Raw genomic sequence first — 24,802 nt, 5'->3', positions numbered from 1 at the left:
TTCTGTGCAGTTTAGTTGCTCCTCAGGATCTGTCTATTAATTTGTTCATAGATACAGGTAACATTTTGTGCAATGTTGGGATGACCATGTTGTCTTCTCTTCTCTCTCTCTTTTTTTTTTTTTTGGTAATCGTATGGGCTTTATGAATTAAGGAATGAATGAAGGAATTGATGCTAGGGAAAGTAGAGCTGGTAGGGGGAGTGGGGTAGGAAATTCTTGTTACAGGACCCTCTGACAGTCAATGTGCTAGACAGCAATGGATTTGCTTCTGGGGGGAACTAGGTTCCCAACTTTCCGGCCTGATGCTAAAGCTTCATTAGAACTGGCCAAAGAGAAAGGGCAGTAGGTATGAAAAGGATATAAATATGAAAATATTAGAACTGTAATTCACCTGTTTTATTTTCATTACAGGAATTTAACAAGCTGCAAAAAAATATATTTCAATGTAATCGTTTTCAAAAATACTGCTGGTTTGTGTTTTAATGGGGATTTTTTCTATGCTCAAGAGATACCAGCATCATCAAATGAAAAGATTGTGTGTCCTCATCTAGACTATTTCAGAGATGAGAAAAATATTTTACCCATTCACTGGTATAAGGTATAAGACCATGTGGGGTCTGTCCCCTATTTCATTTTCAGCCACTGTTTTGTGTTTTAACTGATGTTTAGAATTGGTAATGGAGGGTGGGAAGAAAGAATAGATCATATGACCTTTTTTTCTGTGACACGTGATGTACATGTGAGGAGACTTTTGTGTCATGGTGAAATTACTATAATAAAGTGTAGATAAGCATGTCTATTTTAGCTGCTCACATGACACGCAAGGGGCCTATTGTTTTGAAGGTGATTTCATCTTCCCCTTCCCTCATATCGAACAAAAAAGGGGACCTTAACAACATATATACGTAGTTACATAGTAGGGTGATTGTGTTCTTGAAGAGGCTGGCCTGATGTGTAGCCAGACTTCAGTGTGAGTTGAGGATGCTGAGCCCATTGCAGCACTGAGTCCTGTCTTGGTAGACCCCTGTGGTTCTGCGGAGCTCACTGCAGAATCAGACCCTAAATGAGTACCTGCTGTGCACAAATGACTTAAATTCTGCCTATGGTGTATTAGGAGGAAAATAGGGAAAAAAAACCCTCGGTGATGTTTTAGTTTTAATTGGGGCTGTCAAGCGATTAAAAAAGTTAGTTGCGATTAATCACACTGTTAATCAAAGAATAACATTTATTTAAATATTTTTGGATATTTTCTACATTTTCAAATATATTGATTTTAATTACACAGAATAAAAAATGTACAGTGCTCACTTTATATTTTTTATTACAAATGTTTGCACTATAAAAACCAAAAGAAATAGTATTTTTCAATTCACCTAATACAAGTACTGTAGTGCAATCTCTTTATCATGAAAGTTGAACTTACAAATGTAGATTTTTTTTGTTACACAACTGCACTCAAAAACAAAACAAATGTAAAACTTCAAAGCCTACAAGTCCACTCATTTCTACTTCTTATTCAGCCAATCGCTAAGACAAACAAGTTTGTTTACACTTACAGGAGATAATGCTGCCCTTTTCTTATTTACAATGTTACCAGAAAGTGAGAACAGACATTTATTTGCATGGCAGTTTTGTAGCTGGCATTGCAAGGTATTTACGTGCCAGATGTGCTAAAGAGTCATAGTCCCTTCATGCTTCAACCACCATTCCAGGGGACATGCGTCCATGCTGATGACTGGTTCTGCTTGATAACAATCCAAAACAATCCAAAACAACTATGTTCATTTTCATTGTCTGAGTCAGATGCCACCAGCAGAAGGTTGATTTTTCTTTTTTTGGTGGTTTGGGTTCTGTAGTTTCCGCATCGGAGTGTTGCTCTTTTAAAACTTCTGAAAGCACTTCCGATTCTTAAACCTCGGGTCGAGTGCTGTAGCTATCTTTAGAAATATCACATTGGTACCTTCTTTGCATTTTGTTAAATCTGCAGTGAAAGTGTTCTTAAAATGAACAACGTGTTCTGGGTCATCATTCAAGACTGCTATAACGTGAAATATATGCAGAATGCATGTAAAACAGAGCAGGAGACATACAATTCTCCCCACAAGGAGGTCAGTCACAAATTTAATTAACACATTTTTTTTAATGAGCATCATCAGCATAGAAGCAGTCCTCTGGAATGGTGGCTGAAACATGAAGGGACATACAAATGTTTAGAGTATTTGGCATGTAAATACCTTGCAATGCTGGCTACAAAACTGCCATGCAAATAAATATCTGTTCTCACTTTCTGGTAACATTGTAAATAAGAAGAGAGCAGGATTATCTCCTGTAAGTGTAAACAAACTAGTTTGTCTTAGCGATTGGCTGAACAAGAAGTAGGACTGAGTGGACTAGTAGACTTAGAAGTTTTACATTTGTTTTGTTTTTGAGTGCAGTTGTGTAACAAAAAAATCTACATTTGTAAGTTCAACTTTCATGACAAAGAGATTGCACTATGTACTTGTTTGAGGTGAACTGAAAAATACTATTTCTTTTGTTCATAATTTTTACAATGCAAATATTTGTAATAAAAATAATATACACTTTGATTTCAATTACAACACAGAATACAATATATATGAAAATGTAGAGAAACATCCAAAATATTCAATAAATTTTAATTGGTAGTCTATTGTTTAACAGTGCAATTAAAACTGCAATTGTGATTAATTTTTTTTAATCTCGATTAATTTTTTTGAGTTAATTGCATGAGTTAACTGTGATTAATCGACAATCCTAGTTTCAACATAAAATTCATATTGAACCTAACTGGTGAAATTACCTTGCCCCATTCCATGGGAAGGAATATTTGAATTGGATATTTTTTTGAGTACTGTATTCTTATTCTCTGTCTGTGATTTAACAGAGCACTTTCTGTTGTGTTTAGGAATGTAATCTGATTGACAATGAAAGATTTCTAAATTGGAATGAAGATCTCATAATAATTAGTGTGAATGTAAATGATTCAGGAAATTACATATGCAAAAGGACATATAATTATATGGGAAAAGAATATAATATTTCACGAAACATTTATGTAACTGTTATAGGTAAGTCTTGTTTTTATTCTTCAGTGCAATTGTAGAGTTCAATGTTACTTTTTTTGCAAATCCAGAAGTTTTGGTCAATTCATTGGTTAGTGTGGATTCAAAGGAATACCAAATTTGACCACTAAGATATCATTTGTTAGTAATTCTTATATAACTTTAAATTTAAGGGCGAGCTAGAAGACTGAAAAACACTATTAATATTATTTTTGTTTGTTTGTATTACAGTAAAATAAATAGAGACTCCAGTCAGGATTTGGGTCCAGTTGTGCTAGGAGCTGTACAAACACACAGGAAAACACAGGCCTTGTCTGGATTAGTTTACAATATAAGGGCCTGTTCTAAACTGGGGATGGATGTACTGGTGTAACAGCACTGGTACTATATATTGAAGCAAACTCCAGGGGGAATGCACTTCCCTGGTGTAAAATGAGGCTTGCACTAGTGTGACTTACCATGATTTGAAACTGGGAGCATTTGTATTGGTGCCGCAGCACTAATGCAAACCCCCCAGCGCAAGCTGTTTTACACTGGTAAAGTGCATCTACGCTGAGGGTTTGCATCAGTGCAGCTGGACCAGTACAAATACTCTCAACATAGACAGGTCCTGATTTTAAGACCGGATGTGACAGTTGGGTTTAAGAAACAGTTGGAGGAAGGAAAATTGCAACAGGGATAAGATCTGGTGGTCTAGCTAGTGGTCAATTTGATTGGCTAAATAATCCCCTGCTGAGGAGAGGAAAAGACTCTAAAGCCACCTTCCCACTTCCTTGATTCTGGGGATGAAAAAGCCCCTGTCCCAGGTGACCACTCCACCATGTACTCTGGCCCCACCTTTCCCTTGCCCAGGTGCTGCCCGCACAGAGTAAGGTGGGAGTTCATGGTGCAGAGTTAGCTTTGCCAGTTTTATGCCAGGGCAATTTCTAACTGCTCTTTAAGAGCAGATTTTGGGCTGCCTTGGCCCTCAAAGCAGCACGAATGACCAAGACAGCAGCTGAAGATCTGGCCAGATGAGTTAGATTCATTTTTCTGTATGATCCCCTTTTCCTACTTTGCTGATTTGTGTTTTTATTTCTCCCCTTCTTAAAATTAAATACATCTTTATTCTTGTTCTTAAAACCTATTTTTGTAGCCATTACCTTTTCCACATTCTTAAAGTGCTGTATTCACTGCACTTGACAGTTTTTCTAATAGTATTTAAACTGCTGCTTTCTCCAGTGTTTTCATGAGGTTTTTTTAATAATCACCACCTTTGTTTATTTACCCCTACATTTTTAAAGCTACTGCCTTTACTTATTTAGTATATTAATTTAAATAAAAAACCACAGTCAAAGTAACTCATCCCATTACTTGGCTACTTCTCGTCCACTGCCCCTGCCCGTCACTGCTGTTTCCTAGTCAACAAAGTGTCTTAGGAGCACAGAATAGCTGCAGCCAATAAAAGCAGTAGGCACTGAAAGTCAGTGATTGCTGCTTGAAACCTGAATGTCCCAGGGAAGTAGAGGAACATGGTAAGGAGCAGGGATGTTGGAGGGACTGTGCTGTGGATCAGGATGAAGGGGGAAGTGTATAGGGGCAGCCGGGGCATGGGGAGGGATGGGGGTGCTAAAGGGACATCGGAAGAGGAGTGCAGCTCTGTGGGTGGCTGGGGAGGGGGTGAAAGTTGGTTGGGAGAAGATGAGCATGAGAGATACTAGGTCTCTGCAGAGGGACACAATATATGTCAGCCGATAGCTATCCATGTGAATAACTCAGTGTTGACACACGTTAAAAATACACCTAGAAAGTTCCACACACAACATTTAATTAACTTTAAGTTAAGGTTACCAGACTGTGCCTCCCATCAACTCAAACTCCAAAAAAACAAAGAAATAAGCAGTTAGGACATTCAACCCTATATGCTCCAGTCATCAGTTGCCCTTCTGAACCTCAGCTACCTCTCTCCACCCTCACTCTGACCAATCAATGTGCATCCTTAATTTCAACCATAAATATAATGCACCATCACATGCAGATCTCAGTTTTGTAATTTCTATATAAAAATGACTGCCAGATTTAGAACAGTCATTAACGCAGATCACCAACTCACATCACTCTTCCTAAACGTTATAGACAACTAATCTCACAGCCACCTTTGGCAATTTGATTCTCTCCTTTACTTCCTTACGCATATCATTGCAAAGCCACACCAGAGCTACATGGAATGTAACATCTGAAAGCCACAGACAGTAACTCTGTATTAATCATCAAAACATCTGAACTTACAGGGATGAAGTTGAGGCTGCACATTTGTTCAAGATGGAGATACGTGGCTTGTGAAAGGGAGGCTGAGAAGGGGAACTTATGAGTGGAATGTGAATTGGGTGTTTAAATGACTTAATAGCTTATTTCCTCTGGGTTTTTTTAATGGTCGGAGTTGGTGAGAGATGCAGTCTAGCAACCTTAACTTGCTGTATTTGGTGTTTTTTCTTCTTCATATCCCCAGCTCATGGAGTTATGAGTATGTGAGAATCTCTGCTGTCTTTTTGCACAAAAATATGTTTCTAACACTCATGAATGCAGAGAAGAACATGAAGATGCGACCCTAATGCACCCTGAAGGTCGCCAAAACAGAAGGCAAATAAAAAGAACTCAAAAAAAAATTTTTTTTTTAAATATCATTTTTAAGCCAATCTCTCAGTTATTTTGGTGCATTGCTTTTGAACACTTGGGTTGACAATTTGGTAAGACTGAGTTTACTTAATCCTGGGGGGGGCGGTGATATGTATAATAATGCTATCATTTGTAAAGCATTCTGGGATCCTTCAGGGCACAAAAAGACATGTAGTTACATGTGAAATAGTGAACAGGGACATAATATGTGTCAGCTGATAGCCTTCCATGTGAATAGAGTCCACTTATTAGCAGCCCCTCTGTTTTCAGCAAAAAGTTGCTGTTGTTAGACAATTGCCAGTAAGTGGAAGGAGGTTTGCAGGGCTGCAGCCAGGGATGGAAGTGCTGGTACGTGCTGATCCTGGGCCCCAGAATAGGCCGCAGGTAGGGCAGCCGTGGGGAAGAGGGCTGCTGCCTGGATGCTGGGGCTTTCCATAGGAAGCGAGGGCACTGGGGGCCTGAACGGTACCTCTCCATGAGCTCTCCAGGCTGCATCCTGCCCTGGCACTGGGGGCCCAGGCTCAGCACATCCCAGCATCCCCATGATCTGTGGCAAGCCCTGGCTGCAGCCATGTGTGCAGGACTGCAGCCAGGGAAGGAAGCACTGGGGCATGCTGAGCCTGGTCCCCTTGTTCCAGGACAAAACATAGCCTGGAGAATGCAGGGAGAGGTGCCATGCAGTGCTTGGTGCCATGCCCAGTGCTTCCTTCCCTCTCTGCAGCCCTAGAGGGAAGCTCTTGGACATACTGAGCACTAGCTGCAGATGGGTTTGTGAGGCTTCCACTCACAAAGACAGGATAGTGGGTCACTGGATGGACTGTTGGTCTGATCCAGTGTGGCCATTCTTATATTCTTCGGCAGCCTGGAAGGAGGCACTGGGACAGACCGAGCACCAGCTGCCGGTAGGTTGAGGGCCTACAGCTGGGGAAGACACATCCCAGTCCTTCCGACCGTGGCTGCAAACCTTCCTGCAGCTGTGGCTTTCCACAAAAACTGTTTTCAGTAGCTGACGTGCCTGTTGCCAGTATACAGACCAATTAACAAAATGTTTCTGCTAACCAAAAGTGGTTGTTCTCCAGGTTGTTACTAAGCAGTGTCTACTGTACTGTTATTCACACCTGGAGCAGTATAGCCATAATTGTAATGCTAAAGTGAATTATAATTAATTAATGCTTTGTGGAGCCACTATGGTCCAGGAGCTGTAGCGCTGGATTGGGTCTTCAGAGACCTGGGTTCTAATCCTGCCGCTGCTTGGCTTGGGGCAAGTTGCTTCACTTCTGTTCCTCTCTCTGCCCTATGCCTGTCTTGTCTGTTTAGATCATAAAGTCTTTAGAGGAAAGGATTGTCTCTTACTATGTGCCTGTACAGTGTCTGACATGCTGGGGCCTGTGGGAATAAGAAATGTGATGGAGTGGCATAGTTTAAAGGTTTTATTAGTATAAGTTTGGGCTGACCCTGTCATCCGTCACAAATTAAGCACAACTGTTTGACAAGAAAACTGTTCTGATTTTTCTACAAAACTAATATTTTTAAGGTATTTGCAAGTATTTCTGGTATTTAACTTGATGTAGTTAATCTTTTTTTGGGTGGGAGTGTCTGGATTAAGTAGAGAACTGTTATCTTGGACACTACAAATAAGGATGGAGCAGGGAGAGTGAAGGGTTGTTGATATTTTGGGATACTGTAACTGTTAATGTGTTTTACCTTTTCCCCTGCTTTTCTCGGTCTGTTTGTTGTTTTATGGAAGTTCTTCAGAAAGAAAAGAACAAGCAAACGCAAAACAAACATATAGAAACATACTTTCTGAAAAAGTTTGAGGTTCTTTTCATTGCAAAGGAACAGTAAGGGCTACAGGCAAAAGTTTTGTGTTCTTGTTTTGCAGTTCATCTATAAACCATTCCTGCTTGTTAGTGGTATTTCTAAACTAGTGCTGTACTAAATGTCCTTGCCGTTACTTTTGATTATTTCTGATAAAATTTTGTATTTATGCATGTGCTTTTGTTTTTTTAAAATTTTTAGAGACCCCACTGAAGAAGAAAACTGAAATTCTTTATCCAAGAAACAATACAATCGAAGTGGAACTTGGTAAGAAGTGGGCTCATTGCACATTATAAAAATTGAGAGTCTTTTATCTCATTGTCAATCCATAACCCCTTTATTATGGTCCTCAGACTTCTTGAGTCTGGGAAACCTTTCCTGTATTTTCCCAAAATTCATTGAAGCTCCATTTATATTATTATTATTTATTATTATTTTTTTAAAGGGGGTAAAGGGGTGGTTCCTCATCTATCTCCTGTCAGTCATCTTGGGATTGCTAAAAAGGCTGAGGCTCCGGCTGGGCTTCTTACATGGCTGAAGTAGCAGCTGCAAAGTGGTCGACTTGATATCTTTTGACCATCCTACATAAATATTGAGTAACTTGCAGTGAAGAGGGTAAAGGGAAGGTTCAGAAAAGGGCAATGAGAAAAATTAGGGATGTGGAAAAATTCTTAATGAAGCAAGATTGAATAGATTTTGATTGTTTACCTTAGAAAGGAGATGAACAAGAGGGGACATGATAGACGTCCTCCCCACAAGCAAATGAAACCCCACCCTGCTCCAAGCAGAGTTTTGATTCCAAAAAGGGAAAAGTGCCAGAGACTGCATGGTCTGCTTGGGACTGTACTACTGCTATTGATTTTGTGTGGAAGATGTTCAGATGCCATGTTGATGGGCAGCAATATAAAACCCGAAGACAGATAAAAGTATATACAATAATAAATTATATCGAAGGTAGTAGCTTCTGCCCTTCTCGTCTCCTAACACAATGAAGAAGTCTTTCGATTAAAGTAAAAAAGTGGCAGATGCGAAAACTAAGTGCTTCTGGCACAACATGTAATTAGATTGTAGAACTTGCTGTCACAGGAAGTCTTTGAGCCCCAAATTTAGCAAGGTTCAAAAACTGTTTTGGATGTTGATAGAGAGAGCCACACTTTTTACAGTTAATGATATGATTAAGATGAATAGTCACACTTTTTTACAGTTAATGATATGATTAATTATTTTAGACAGGATATTAAACCCCATGCTTCAGGGCTTTAGCCCATGTCTAACTATTAGAGATCAGGATGAGACCTAATGTGGAGGGCAGCTTATTTCACATTTTCCTACCACAGGGTTCTTATACTTCCCTCTGAAGCATCTGGCACTAACTTTTGTCAGAGGTAGAGCACTGTACTAGATGGACCTCAGATCTGATCCAATGTGGCAATTCCTATGTTCTTAAATACTTTCTAATGAATTGGGATGGGGGGATCTATGTCCCTTCCCCAAATGCCAGGGGCTCCCACCCTGATTCAGTGTTTCATGTTTCACCTTCCAAGGCTTGCCTTTAAAAGGGACTTGAAAAGGGGGCTGGGGAGAAAGGGTAAGTGATGTTTTTCCTGCTTTGAGAAGTCTAAACAAATTCCGGTAATATGTTTTCAAATTTAAAAATAAAAACCCGATAGAAGCTGGGACTGGACTTGATAATTGCCCAGCTCTGTTCTCTCCCTCTGAAGCATATGTTGCTGGCTGCTTTTGGAATACAGGATACTGGGTTAGATGGACCATAGGTCTGATCCATTATGGCCATTCTTATGTTCTTAACCAAACCTGCATTTTTGTATCTTTTTTAGACTGTCCAGTCGTGTCTTTCCTGTCTGTGTGTGTGCGCGTGCGGGGGGGAGGGGAATAGGAAAGAATGGAATGGGATTCGGAACCGGATTCGCTTGCAGACTGAGATGTGCGTTGTGATCTTTCTCAGCCCTTAAGTGAAGAGCTGGGGAATGTCGAAGCTTTAACAGATTTTTTTTCCCATTAGATCTTCAAATCTTTACAGGATGTTTTACTTAAATAGATATTAACAAAAGCAAACATAACAGAGTTTTAAACAGCCTGGATAAATGCCACTCCTTTCAGGCCCTGATCCTACAAACACTTATTCACATGAGTAACTTCACACATGTGTTTACTGGATTGGGCCTTAATCAAATTTCCGTTGCTTGTATTTGGAATGTCATAATTCTACCAGTTTTCCAATTGTTCGTAGAGTCAGGGAAAATAAAGCAGGCAAGACTTGAATTTCTAATGTTTAAAAAAAAGGGGGGGAAAACCCTTAAACAAACCCTCACTTCATGTCACCTTTGTCTGTTGAAAAGAAACAACAAAGGCACAAATCTGTGTGTTTTCCTTTGTGGGTCACCTTTAATCTTAGAAATGGGAAAAAATGAAATGCTTATCACAAATAAAATCCAAGCAAAAATTGTATAATTAACAACAACAACAAAAAGTCACTGCTTTTGTTGCTTCATGTCTTGTATGCTGTTTGGCTTATGAATTCTTTAGGGCAAGACCCTTTACTCCTGAGGCAATGGTGCGCCACTGTACATGCTCAGAATTCATGTTCCGTGCAGAGTTTTTTCCCCGCAGTAAATACATTCTGCCCAAGAAGTGCTGCAGTTCTACCTTTTGCCTACAAGAGGCCGTTGTGGCACCAGAACAGCTGGCTGACTGGCATTAACAGCTAGCAGTCAGCTGTGTTCATTACAGCAGCCTGCTGGTGGAGCCAGAGTGGGGCATATGGGGTTGCTGGGAGGGTCATGGACTGGGGTCCAGAAGGGCTAATGGGGAGCACAGGCTGGGACTTGGGTTCAGGAGCTAGTGGGCTGACAGCATTGAGCCAGGGCCTGAATGGGAAGAGGCTCCAGCGCCATATGATGATGGGGGATAGGAGGGCTATATGGGGATGGGGGTAGATGTGCCTTACTGAATGGGAGAGACTTGGGGTCAGCCAGGGTCTGCATGGGAGAGGTTCCCCAACTCCCTAAGAATCCCCCCACCCAAAGAAACTGTTCCATACTTTTCCCACCCACACCCAACAACCCTACGAGTTCAGTCCGAGGCTCCTTCCTGCTCCCTCATCTCCTCTGTTACCCTCGACTCCCCCAAGTCTTTGCACTGCTTCTGTGGGGTGCAGAAATACAGTTCTGTGTTGTAGTTTAAATGAATTGCTCAAAGTTCTGTATTAATATGCCTATTAAGGAATCTATTTGTCAAAAAAAAAAACATTTCCTGGATCTTTTTTTTTTGTGTTTTGTTTTGTTATCTGTATTGTTACAGACATACTTGCTGACAGGTATTTTGAAATAAATTACCAAAAATAATTGCAACTGGTGTGTTTATGCTGTGTTATTTTGACAAATAAAATGTGCAGAATTTTGCAGAATTTTAAAATACCGTGTACAGAATTTTTAGGTGCAGAATTCCCCCAGGAGTAGCCCTTGTCTTCATACTTTTGTGAAAAAGCATTTAGTTCTCTTTTGGTGCTATACCATCCATAATAAAAAGTGGTTCTGGAATTCTACTTTCAACAAATATGATGTTTTGTCTTCTACAATAAGAGTCTGTCCAGCACACTTCAAGAAAATTTTTGCAGGATAAAAAGCAACTGATTTTGTCCTAGCGATCTGCTGATCTGGACCAAATGTAAAAAATGACAAGGGTTGTGATATATTTAAACCTCTCCTAATTGTTGTGGATGGAAGAGTTTTGTATTCATTCTTTTATGAATTTTCTACTTTGTCCTTTTCAAGCTTCGCACTGAAGCCATAAACCTGAGAGAGCATTATTTCATCCATAGATGTGTCAAATTTAAGAGGCAATTATGGTCATTTTGTTCAGAATAGAATTAACCTATTTATTCTCTGAAGGGATTAATTTACTGGGCTCTTTATAATTTGCTAGGTTAGCGCTTGTAAAACAGCTGATGGTCTGACAAGGGATCTTCATAATTCTGCAAACTCCCTCCTTCGTTCTGTCAGATTACTCTTTAGATATTTACTGGCGTTGGTTGCTAATGTTTCCCATGTTCCTTTACATGAGTGGATCTCATGACTTTGCAGAGTAAACAATATCTCATGGCCATTTTCTAATGCTGTTTTTCAGGGTCCAGTGTTATCGTGGACTGCAACGTATCAAGTTTTAAAGATAGTTCAATTGGTATATCCTGGAGAGTCAATAATACTTTAGTCAATTTTTTGTTTATGGGGAGAGTCCAAGAGGGAAATCAGTAAGTATACTTGCATATAAAAATGCAGATCAGTTGATCACTGACTGCAATGTATGACAATACCCTTAGTGTTTGTAATGCCTCTCTTTGCTTCCCAGGAGGGATCCTAATTCTGTGTTTCTTAGAGACCAATTTGGACAACTAGTATCCTACTAAACTTCAATGGAGTCTAGGAGAAAAAATAACATGGATACTTCAGAACATATTGCTTTACAAAAAAATCTGTTCACTGGGCAAGGCACCACTCAGGGGCTATAACCCCCAAGCATCACCAGTCTGCATTGGTTCTCCCCCTTCCCCCAAAGAAAAATATTCCTGAAAATTAAGTGTATGAGCTACTGAAGCAAATCTGTCCAACAGCTGCATATGGAAACCTCATGTGCTTTTTAGAAAGTAGAATACTTGCACTTTTTCCAACCCTGAGAGGTCAAAAATCATGAGTTAGGTCCTCCAAAATAGCAAAATTGTCTATAAAAATAGATTTGGGCTTCTTTCTATTTGCCTTTTGGTTTTTGGGGTGCACTTGGGTCAGATTTTTAAGCTTTTCTCTTCAACTATGAGGGCTAGAAATGTTTTCTTTTTAAATGAAGACTGAGATTCTCAAGAAATTATTCAGTTACATGAGCTGAGGCTTTCAGAAAAATGCCAAATATCATGAGACTTTGTAATAAAATCGTAGAAATTATAGGGTAGGGAAGGGACCTTGAGAGGTCATCTAGTGCAGCTCCCCATGCTGATGGAGGACCTAGATCAGTGGTGGGCAGCCTGTGGGCCACACGAGGCCCATCAGGGTAATCCGCTGGTGGGCTGCCAGACAGCTTGCTTACATTTGCACGGCCACCTGCAGCTCCCAGTGGCCGCGGTTTGCTGTTCCTGGCCAACAGGAGGTGCGGGTGGCCGTGCAAATGTAAACAATCTATCTGGTGGCCTGCCAGCGGGATTACCCTGACAGGCCACATGCGGTCCGCAGGTTGCCCACCACTAACCTAGACCATCCCAGATAGGTGTTTGTCTAACCTGTTGTTAACATCCTCCAATGATGGGGATTCCACAACCTCCCTTGGTAATCTATTCCAGTACTAACCTAATATACAAATAGAAGGTTTTCCTACTATCTAACCTCAATCTCCTTTGCTGAAGATTAAGCCGATTACTACTTATCATAGCTTCAGTGGTCAAGGGGTACAATTGATCAGCATCCCCTTTGTAACAGCCCTGACTGTGTTTTGAAGACTGCTACCAGGTCCCACCTCAGTCTTACTTTCTCAAGACTAAACATATCCCGGTGTTTTTTTAACCTTTCTTCATCGGCCATGTTTTCTAAACCTTTTATTGTTTTTTGTGGGCTTTCTTCAAATTGTCCACATCTTTCTCAAAGTGTGGCTCCCAAAACTGGATACAGTATTCCAGCTGAGGCCTCCCCAATGCCAAGTAGTGTGGAACAATTAGCTCCTGTCACTTACATACAACACTCGTGTTGATGCACCCTGGAATATTAGCCTTTTTTGCAACTGCATCACATTGTTGGCTCATACTCAATTATGTCTACTGCTTTCCCTTTATCCACTTTGTCAGTAACCTTGTCAAAGAAGGAAATTAGGTTGGTTTGGTGTGGTTTGTTCTTGACAAATCCAAGTTGGCTATTACTTATCACTGTCTTATCCTCTATATGCTTACAAATCAATTGTTTGAAATATGAGAGTTGGCAGCACTGTCATAGAATTGCCTCATGTCTTTCTCACTGGACAATGATAGCATGAATAAGATTCTTACATGTATGTAAATCTAGTCTATTTTGATTGAGAGCTCCTAGTGCTATCTCCCTATGTGTCTACACATGAGGCCATGCTCTTGACTGGAGCTGCGAGGTACATCTGTAATTCAGATAATTTATAATCATAGACTCCAGATATCCGTCTGTTTTGAAAAGATTCAGGCACATTTCAGACATGTCTGAAGATAAAATATAACCATTGTCCTGTTTTGTTTTCAAATGAAGAAACCTGCCTAATGCCGCTTTTATTTTTAATTATTCACTGCCTTTTTGGATAGAGAAGATTCTTTTCCCGATGGGTACTTATTCTCTACAGTGACACTCAGCATCACAGAAGTGAAGCAGGAGGATTATGGACGTCAGTTTGTGTGTCATGCCGGTGAAGTTGCAGCCTACATTGCATTAAGACAGTCAGGTCAGGCCTTCAGTCTTAATAATGTTCTGAACTGCTCTCGTAGCCAGGACTTAATTTAAAAAAGAGATGAGGGGAACACTTTGAAAAGGGACAGACAAAGGGTGTGTGAAAATTTGGGATAATGGGCAGGAAAGAGGCTACAAAATCATTGTAAATCGTGGAATAGCTTAATTAATGTCAAAGGAGTTACTATAGATTTACTGATGGGATTATTCACCAAAACATCAGCGGTAAGGCAGATGGAGTAGAATACATAAGGAAAAGCAAATTCTGAATTTGCACCAGACATCTGGTTCTGAGAGTGGTGCTTCTCCAGCCAGAGAACCAAGCGTTCTGTGTTCCCATGTGTCCAGTCAAGACAGCATAAATTTCAAGTATTGAATACCTTCAATGAACTGCTTACAAACAAGCTGTAGACCTAGAATTATTTGTCATCAATTATTTGGAATAATGAATACAATCAAGAAAATCACAATTGGTTTGCAGATAATTCATGAACAGAAAAAGAGGAGAGAGATGTCAGATTTTTGTTATGAATTATTCACAGTTATAACTGTCTTTAGGCAGCTTAAAAGGGCTCTAATTTCAGAATTCTACACGATTTTGTTTGAAAGTTCCTAACTTGACCAATGCTGCCACTTAAATATATTACATATTTTTCCTTTGCTGATGCAGTTCAAAATTTTCAAGGATACTTGACTGGAGGACTCCTTGCACCAGTGTTTGTAATAGTTGTTGCCATATTAATCTACAAGTATTTCAAGGTTGACATTGTGCTCTGGTATCGAAAATCCTGTCGTCCTTTTCTGAGTAAAGAAGGTAGGTGTGTATAGCCACGTAGCTAATGTACATGGCATAGAATCCCAGGATTCATTAAGAATTCTTAAGTGAATAAGAAGCTACATTTATTTTGTATAGCCTTTTTAAGGGGGAGCAGATGCAGGAAATGTCCCTGAATGAGCAAGCTTGTTTGGAATTTCCATCTGTGTGTTGTGTTGTGTTTGCAATATGGATGATGAAAAGATTTGAGTACCAGATTTTTAAAAGGGCTTCTACTCAGTGTCCTTTTTTGCAGATACAATCTTCTCCAATGTATTTTACACACAGTCAGTTAAGAGTGCAAATCCTCTCTTTTAGATGCTGAAGTACTTCAGTATGGCCATCTTAGGCCTGGGCTACACTGTGGGGGCGGGGGTTCGAACTAAGATATGCAACTTCAGCTACGCTATTCGCCTAGCTGAATTCAAAGTATCGTATTTTGACTGACTTGGCTGTCCTCACTGCGGCGAGTCGACCGCGGTGGCTCCCTGATCTACGCCGCTTACTCCTCCTGCCAAGGTGGTGTACAGGCGTCGATTCGGGGATTGATTTATCGCGTCTAGACGAGACGTGATAAATTGATCCCCGATAGATCGATCTGGCAGGTAGTTAAGATGTACCCTTAGTGGTGTCATTTTTATTTGTATTGTGATAGTACCGAGAAGCCCAGAGACCTCTTGTGCTAGGCTCTGTACAACATATAGCAAAATGATGATCATCTCTGCACTGAATAGTTTACAGTTTAAGACTCCATAGACAACAGGTGGATATGATGAACAGTGAAGGGGAACACAAGGTACCAATGGAATGATACTGGTTAGCATGATAAGCAGTGGTCACAGAACACCGCTATTCTAATCATTGTCCAGTGTAAGTATCATAACAGAGATGGAGGGGTTTGAAGGAGGGCAATGCAGTACTTTTGTAGATATTGATATGGCTCTCCTATGAGGCATAAGGACAGGATGGGAGAAAGTGTGCTTGTTGGAAAACATTATAATTTTAACTGTAAGATGTGAAACTACGATTCGCTGAAGGTGAAAAAAAATATGGGTGCAGTCTTTGAAAGTGCAAAATGTGCTCCAACAAAAAAGGAAGTCTGCTATTTTAAAATCTGGGCTTAGATGCACTTTGAACAGAGGGTGTGAAATGCCTTATATATGTAAGCTACCAGACGTTGGCTTGTGTAGGTAGTAAAGCAGATATGTAAATCTGCTAGAAACATAAACCTGAAAAAAGGTTTATCTGCTCTCTGCTTTGCAGGGAAACTCTTTCTAACTGCGAGACATGCATACTACAGAATACTTATATCTGCAGAGCAGGTCTTGTAATGAAAGGCTGATGTCACCAAGAGCTACTGCTGCAGCTGACAAGGTGGCAATGTGATAAGGTAGTTTATTGCTCAGTGTTAAAACAGAAATCAGGGTAGTTCTCAACCTTTCCAGATGACTGTACCACTTTCAGGGGTCTGATTTGTCTTGCATACCCCACGTTTCATCTCAATTAAAAACTCTGGCTTCGGCTTCAGCACCGCATGGTAGGGCTTGAGCTTCAGCTTTCTGCCCTGGGCCCCAGTGAGTCTAACGCTGGCTTGGGAGACCCTTTTGAAATGAACTCCCAGTTTGAGGATCGCTGATATAGTATATAGAGCAGTATAAACAAGTCCTTGTCTGTATGAAATTTTAGTTTGTACTGACTTAGCTAGTGCTTTTTTATGTAGCCTGTTGTTAAACTAGGCAAATATCTAGATGAGTTGATGTACCCCCTGGAAGACCTCTGAGTACTCTCAGGGATACGCCTACCCCTGGTTGAGAACCACTGTGCTAAGGCAGCAGTGAAGAACTTCTAGCCAGCCCTGCAACTCTTAGTATTTTTCATTCTAGATAGGTAGTAAAATAGTAAATTTGGGCAATTTTTAAATTTGCCTGAATAATTAAATGCGATTAATTTTGGTGGTATATTTTGCAGCATTTAACAAAGATTACTTTATTATTAACCTGTGGTTATTTGTATGTTGTATTCAAACAATTAACTCATGCAATAAAGTTTAAAATAGAAAAGGTGGGAAAATATTCTTCCTTTAAAATAATTTTTGTCTTACAAATCTCACTGCTTCTATCTTGTTCAGTTTCAGATGGGAAGATCTATGATGCGTATGTATTGTATCCAAAAATCAACAAAGTAGATTGCATCTACCCACCAGATAACTTTGTGCTAACGCTGCTTCCTGAGGTCTTAGAGAGACAGTGTGGATATAATCTGTTTATACTTGGAAGAGATGATCTACCAGGAAAAGGTAAAATGAAAAATCATGGTATTCTCTCATTGCCTTTAAAGTAGAACTGGGTGAGTTTTTTCATCATTCTCTTTAAATACTAGAGCAGGGTAGGAAAGTTTTACATCACTGTGGTCCCATGGGTCACATCATGACACAGAGGCAGGAGATTAAGGCAACAATTTTTATAATAGTAATTTCGGAAATATGGATGCTCTGAAATATTTTAAATTGGAGTTAGGTTGGAATGGAACTACTAGTGGGAGGAGAGGCGGCCACTTGGCAACAAAACCCAATGTGTCTCCAAGCTGAACTTCAGTAGAGAGAGGTCAAGGGAAGAGAATAGCTTGCCTAAAGGTTTTGGATACTACGCCTAGAAAGGGGAAGGTTCAGGGTTCCTCTCCCAAGCAAAATTCATGTAATACTTCACACCCAATCCTCTCTTAATTCCTGCTTCAGGTCAAGTATTGGCAGCATTCCCCATAGTCCCTGAATTCTCAGTGCTTCAAGAAGGGTTGGTTCTAGCACTGTGTCCTACGTGTGACTGACCAAAAGCATTGGTCCTGGCAGGATATACTCTCCTCTTCTATCTGATTCTTGTATTGGTTTCATATTTTTGTTATCCCATCTCTGGTTTTCTCTCTCTCTCCAATGTTTTTTGTCCTGTTGTTCCTCCTCTGCAGTCTTCCCCTGATTCCTCATTTCCTTTCATTTCAGATTTGATTTTCCTTTCTCTCTTTATTTCCTCTTCCCCCATCTCATGTTTCCCTTTCATTTTTTCATCTCCTCCATGGATCCTTCAGTTGCACCGTTTTGTTTGTAGGGGGAACTTCATTGCTGGCCCCACTTGCCCCACAATACAGACAAACCCTTGAAATTTTGGGTATCTTTGCCTCTTTCTGAGAATGTTCAGTGAAGTTTGCTTCCACTTACCCTTTTCACCTTTCCCTATGACATACTTCACCTTTTCCCCATACCCTGTAGATAACATGAGGCTGCTGCTGCTTGTGTTCCCATGTGATGGGCTTTACACATCTCCCACTAGGTGGCACTCTGCTCCTAAATCTCTCTGCAACGTGTCTATGGGCAGAGTTCAGAATAGAGTGTTTTTGGCATCATAGGAGCAACTTTTTCTTGTTCCACTTTTCCTGGTCTTAAAGGTAAGAGCAGTGCTCTGGGAGGGAGGAAAGGCTAATCTGCTAGTGATCTCAGAGAGAGCGAGAGATCTGGTATGATATAGAACATCAAGAAGTTGATTGGTTTTAGTACAATAAAACCTCACCAGTTGGTACTGGATGTTTGTTCTTTCTAATACTTCTGCACTATCCCATTTGCTTACGATAGAAAAGACATTTTTTCACTGTTAACGTGCTCTTATTTTGTACTGTACATTTACATTTATATTAAAATATCAGAATAAAAAATTGCTTCTGAGGTAATTGATTTTGAAATATGGCTACAAAGCAAAATGGATTTTTTTTGTTACTAGTTATAATTGTAGAATTCATATTTCTGAAAGAAATTCTCTCTATTTAAAGATTTCTTTTTAGTAACATGTTTAATTTTCATCTGGGGTAGTGAAAAGTAGCAATAAACATTATTCTTCGAGTGCTGGCCCCTATGTGTATTCCACCGTGGATGCGCATTCACTCCATGCACCTGGAGCCAGAGAACTTTGAAAGCAGAGTCTGTTGGTCGACATACACATGCCCCGAGGCTTACCTCGTGCCTCTGACTGAGGAGGTAAAGGGCAAGGTGGACCGACTGCGTCTCCATATCCTTCTCACCATGGTCCAGCTCAGAATCTCTAGAGTCCAAAGCTTTGGCTTTTATTTATTAATAGATATCTGTCAATAGTTTTTATAGTTCTAGAATTTTAAAGTTTTTATCTGATAGTTTTAATGTTTTCTGGTTATTTAGTTAGTCTCTCCCGACCTGGAGGGCACCCCCCCACCCCGCCAATTTGGGTACTGGACTGTGCCCAGAACTCTGGGCTTCAAAAATTTGTGCTTCCTCTCTGCAATCCTTCTCAGTCAGTGATGACCACCAATGCTGCATGTGCTGCCTTGGGGGAGTCCACATCATGGCAAGGGCAGGAACTTTGCCACAGGAAGCACCTAATGGAAAATGCCATGAGGCAGCAATCAGACGTATGCTGGGGGCGGGGAAGTCCCCCAGCCTGGATCAGCCTGATTCTGAAAAGAGTGCACCTCCTGCCATGAAGTCTGACTCAGGAGCAAAGAAGTCTATCCCCACAGATCCCTTGATGGGGTATTGTTGGGAGAGTAGGGAGCATTCTCATGAGCATTAGGCTAAGTCCTTTTCCAAATCCTCTTTGAAGAAGTCGGATTCAGCCCTGTCTAAACCGAGCAATTCTATAAGCTCAGCCCAAGAAAACCTAGTAAGTCCTATGTCTTAGAGCTATGACAAGGAAACCTACAAGTCTAGGGCTCCATTGGCACCAGATCGCAATCTGGCACCTGCAGACCACTAAGTCCAACATCTCCCTACTCCCACACACCTTTTGGGGTTGTCTAGCACTCTTTTTCAACACCTGGAGTACAGTGAATAAATGGGTGCTGAACATCATCCATTCTGTCTGTACGATAGAGTTTATGTCCCTTCCCCCTCCAAAACTTCCTTCCTCACCCCCTCTTGGGGGCCACTCTCATGATAAGATTCTCAGACAAAGTGGAATCCCTCTTTAAGTGGTAAGCGATAGAGAAGGTTGCTCTTTAGTACCAAGGGTGGGGGTTTTACTTGACATCCTGGGGTCAGACTATATCCTCTCAAAGAATCCCAAAATGGATCTCTGACTGATTAATTCCCCCCCCCCCCCACACACACACATAGGGTAAGAGCTTATTCCACAAGAGTGCAAGCAGCATCTCTGGCATCGCTTCAAAGCAGTCACAAGGGGCTCCATCCACGTTTGTGGGACACTATGCCTTGGTACAGGACTCCTCTGCCGATACATCTTTTGGAATCACAGTCCTTCATTCGGCTCTGCCATCTACAACCTCTCACCCTCCTCCTATCTGAGTACTGCGTGTCAGTCACCCACAGTGAATACCCATAGGGACCAGCACTTGAAGAGAAAGTTACTTACCCTTTAGTAACTGGAAATTTTTCAAGATGTGTAGTCCTATCTGTATTCCTCTACCTGCCCTCCTTCCCCTCTGCTTTGGATCTTCTGTGATTTGCAGTGGAGAAGCAGGGCCGTCCCTAGCTATTCTGGGACCCTATGCAGCCGCCCCATGGGGGGGGGGCGGTGGTTGTGGGGCCCCAGTCCTCCGCGTGGGGGAGGAGGGCCTGGCACCAAGCCTCTGCGGGGAGGTAAGGCTGGCTTGGGGGGCAGGTGGGAACCACCCCCCCAGCACTCACCGGCAGCACGGCTGGGTCCAGGTCGCTGCACTTCCTGCCACTGGTGAGTGCAGGCCCAGCCCTGCTGCAGAGTCCTCAGGGGAGTGGGGGTGGAGCGGGGAGGCGGAGCAGGGGTGGGGCCATGGGGAAGAGGTGGAGCAGGGGCTGGAGCAGCACGCAGCTGCGCAGGGCACCAGGAAATTTGGTGCCCCAAATTTCCTGGTGCCCTATGCAGCTGCGTACTTTGTGTATGGGTAAGGACGGCCCTGTGGAGAAGGAACTGGAGAGGCAGTTGGTCCACCCCGCCCTTTATCTCCTCGGTCGGTGGCACAAGGTGAGCCAGGGCACATGTGCGGACCAACGGACACTGCTTTCAAAATTCTCCAGCTCTGGATGCATGCAAAATATGCGTATCCACAGTAGAATACAGATAGGGGCCACACATCTTAAAGAACCTTCAGTTACTATAAGGTAAGTAATTTTGCATGGATTAAAAACAAAAACAAAAAAATCAGCTGTATCATTAAAGTATGGCCTAGAGTGCACATCTAAAAATGTTACCAGCATAGCTATGTTGGTAAGGTGTATGGTTTTCTTGCCACCAAAAACCTCTCTAATGTTGACACAATTATATGTGTATAAAAGTGTGTGTATAGCTTATTTTGCTTCTCTACTGGAATATGCTATGCTGGCATAGACACTTTATACGAGTATAACTGTGTATATATTAGAGGGGTTTTGCCACTTCAATTATGCTGACATAAGAAAAAGTAAATATCTATTTTTAATGGGGGGAGAGAGATTCTTTTGTATGAGCTAAAAGTTAATCAGTCATTCTGTGTGTCTTTTACAGCTGTGGTCAGTGTTGTTGATGAAACCATTAAACAAAGCAGAAGGCTTATAATTGTATTAGTACCAGAATCATCAAGTTGCAGTTTATTAGAGGATATCTTCGAACAGCAACTGGTTGTGTACAATGCTCTTGTCCAGGATGGAATTAAAGTTATTCTGATTGAGCTAGATAAAATAAAGAACTATACGAACATGCCAGAATCAATCAAATACATTAAGCAAAAGCATGGGGCCATCAGATGGAAAGGGAACTTCACAGAGAAATCCTATTCAGCAAATACAAAATTTTGGAAAAATGTCAGATACCAAATGCCATCCAGATGTCCAACTTCTTCAGAACTACACTTGCTGCCAACAACCTTGAACACCTTTCAAACCACAGAAAGATGAGGCATATGTCACTTTAATGGCCCTGGGCAGCTCCATTTCGAATGCTGTTTTGATGGATTTTATTAGAATGCTGATTGTGTACATGGTAAATGGATTATTTCACTTAAAGCCTTTCAGGATTGCATTCACAGGTTAGAGAAGACTAATTAATTATCATTCCACTGTGCAGAGCTAGCCAGCAGGACACACAGTAGTATTCCTTCAATGTTATATTAATGACAATATTAGAATGATGACATCAGAAAAGAAGCCCCAAACACAGCAGAAGAAATAAGCTTTTGAAAGGACACTTTTCAGACCCTTTTTGAACAGTGTGTTTCTAGGAAAAAAAACTGAATTAAAGCAGATTAAGTATAATGAACATTCAGGTATCTTTTATGTTAACTGGGTCCAGATTTATATTCTGAGTTTTGTTAGTGATATATTATGTCTTTATCCTAGGTGATACAACTGCAGTAGTTAGAAGTGTAGTTCATTAATCTGTTCTTTATCACTATCTTATTCAGTCCACTCAGGTTAGACTCTCTTCACCCTGCCACCAAGCATGATCAGACATTGCCATGCGTATCCTGCAAAAGCTCATCTTACTCTGAATTGTAGATCTTCAAGTCCCAACAAATACATTTTTAGAGGAATATGAACAGTTTGAAAGATGGAGGCAGTTCAGCTGAAAGATGCCACGGTGATTAGTTTTTAAGCATAAAGTTACTGAACATACTTTAAATGATCTGGAAGAGGGGCAAAGGATTAAAACAGCTGTAAAATGTTAAATTACTTCACCAATAATACTAATTTGGGGTACGAGGCAAGCACCAATGAGAACAAAGTAAACATATGAAGGCTGGAAATCCATGCGTAAAATGATACAACCTAATCCAATGAGATTCACTAGAAGCATTACAAAATGTACTGTACCGAACAGTCAGTGACCTGGCAGAAGGACAGACTAGGTGATCGAATAAGTCTCTTCCATCTCCCAACATCTAAGAATTGATAGCAGTGTGTTTAATATTGGTCAGGTATAAATATTAAGTTAATGGAGCAAGTGCGGGGGTTTTTTTTTGTTTTTAAGAAAATATATGCCATAGTTGCAGCTGATCTTTAATACATTTCCAGTACTGTTTTGAATCAATTTTTGAAGCAAACTGCAGGGATTTGATTGTATAATTTCCTCTTGCATAAATTATAAAGACTGCTAAAGCCTATTACAGTTTTGTGGAAAATATAATCCTTTTGAAGCAGCTGTGTATTGTTAACCATATGAGACTGATGTTGAACAGAACTACCACACAGAGGCTGCTGGCCAGGAGAGGTGGCAAGTTTTAGAAATGATACCTTTTTGAGAAAAGGAGGCAGGATTTTCATTGACCTTTCCTGGCACAGCGGAGGATTTAATGTTTGCAGGTTGTAATAGAGTTGTCTGTGTATAGTTATCCAAGTGTTCTGACTACAACTGCTAAGAAATTAGTCTGCACTGGAGAGGACCACAAGAGCTTGGGATATGTTTAAGATACAGGGATTTACAACAACAATCTAGTCAATGTATCGGCTTTCACTGGATTACAGGTGGAAGGAAATTTGTATTTTTGTAAATGATAGGAAAAAATCATGTTCTTGAAGTGAAGAGTAGCAAAGTGCACATTGGTCATGTGAGAAATGACATCCTGTAGGGCGGGCCAGGGAAAACTGGTAAAATTTGGGAGATCAAATATCGAATATCTAAATTTATGGATACTATACTGACCTGTGGATCTACCGGTTGTCTTCTAAATTAACCAGAAAAGGTTATTTTACTCAGAAACTAATGCTTAAGGCCCCATGATTACAATGGGACTACTTGCAAAAACAGTTAAGCATGTGTGTAAGTGCTTGCTTGCCTAGGGGCCTGTGACAAGGAGGACTCTCAATGCAGATAGAAGTTGGCTATGTAAAAGAAGGGCTCTGACTCTTGAAATTAAATCTGTAATTGGTTTGAAATTAACAAATCCAGCTCCTAGAAGTATTGACTCTACATATATGAATCTTCACAGAAGACACTGCATTGACTGCAGGATCAATTCTTTTGTAATACTGCTTAATAAAGAAACTTGCTCAGGGTCTGATAAGTATGGTTTGTATTCTAGGAAGTGCAGCAATACGTTTTTGTAATTGGCTGTGATCAAAGGTGGGTTAGGGGAAATATGAACTTTGTGTGCTCTTAGGTTCAGCAACAAAAGGAAGGAATTATATCACTGAGTCAAAGAACTGTGCTTATAAATGTTCAGTGTCTATATTTTACATATGGTAAATTGTATTTGTTTTAGTCAATGAAATCAATCTCTCTCTCTCTCTCTTTCTCTCTCTCTAATGTACATATTTTTAAGATAATTAGAAAAATGTAATAAAACCTCCGGACTATTGTTTGAATAGAATGGGAATGGTGGTGCTATCAGAAGAAATATTTTCCATCTATAGCATTGCGCAATTGGATATGTTTATTTTGAGGTTTTCTCTGAGCCTCAGGTACTGACCTCTGCTTGAGGTAGAATAGCAGTGCAACCAAATCATCAGCCTGGTTTAGTATTACAAGTTATGTTTCTGTGTTTTAGTCACTTTGTTTATGTAACCATTTGGTTTAAACAGGTGCAAATATTTTTTACTCAGTAAAACTCTAAGAATGTGATCAAAAGTACATGCTTGTTTTTTGTTACTTGCATTTACCTGTTTTCATTAGAAATGTGCTAAAATAATAGTGTGTGTTTAGTGCATCATACACAGGTACATAATAGAATAATTTTTACAACGTAAAGTTGTCTTTTTGAAACTTTGTATCTCTGACTAATTGTGGCCCTGATCCTGTGATGAAATGCATACAGTTGGACTCAGACTTTACTGGGGCTCTGCATAGGCATAAAGGCTTGCTTGCAGGGATAGTATTGCAGGATTGAGGCCTATTGTGCCTCTCTTGTATTTCTTTAGACCCATGTAGCCTAGAAATATGATTAGTCTAACAACTAAGAGGTATCTGTAATATGGTGTTCCAGAAGTCTTAATTTTTTTCCAGACACATGAAGATTTGAGTTCAATACTGACATTACATTAAAAATAA

At 40.5% G+C, this 24,802-nt stretch overlaps 1 protein-coding gene across 2 annotated transcripts in view; it reads left to right on the top strand.

Moving 5' to 3' along the window:
- LOC141982809 (interleukin-1 receptor-like 2) overlaps positions 1-22,034 on the top strand; it is a 30,754-nt gene extending 8,720 nt beyond the window's left edge. For both annotated transcript variants that reach the window (XM_074945207.1, XM_074945198.1), the window contains 8 exons: positions 412-598; positions 2,927-3,089; positions 7,758-7,823; positions 11,703-11,826; positions 13,879-14,015; positions 14,691-14,834; positions 16,963-17,130; positions 21,326-22,034. In XM_074945207.1, coding sequence (XP_074801308.1) covers positions 412-598; positions 2,927-3,089; positions 7,758-7,823; positions 11,703-11,826; positions 13,879-14,015; positions 14,691-14,834; positions 16,963-17,130; positions 21,326-21,714 — 1,378 coding nt within the window. In that variant the 3' untranslated portion in view covers positions 21,715-22,034. The remainder of the gene's footprint in view (positions 1-411; positions 599-2,926; positions 3,090-7,757; positions 7,824-11,702; positions 11,827-13,878; positions 14,016-14,690; positions 14,835-16,962; positions 17,131-21,325) is intronic.
- Positions 22,035-24,802: the final 2,768 nt, after the last annotated feature.

Source organism: Natator depressus, chromosome 1 (assembly GCF_965152275.1).
Source record: "Natator depressus isolate rNatDep1 chromosome 1, rNatDep2.hap1, whole genome shotgun sequence".
NCBI classification, from domain to species: domain Eukaryota; kingdom Metazoa; phylum Chordata; order Testudines; family Cheloniidae; genus Natator; species Natator depressus.
This window is presented reverse-complemented; position numbering and strand designations above follow the sequence as displayed.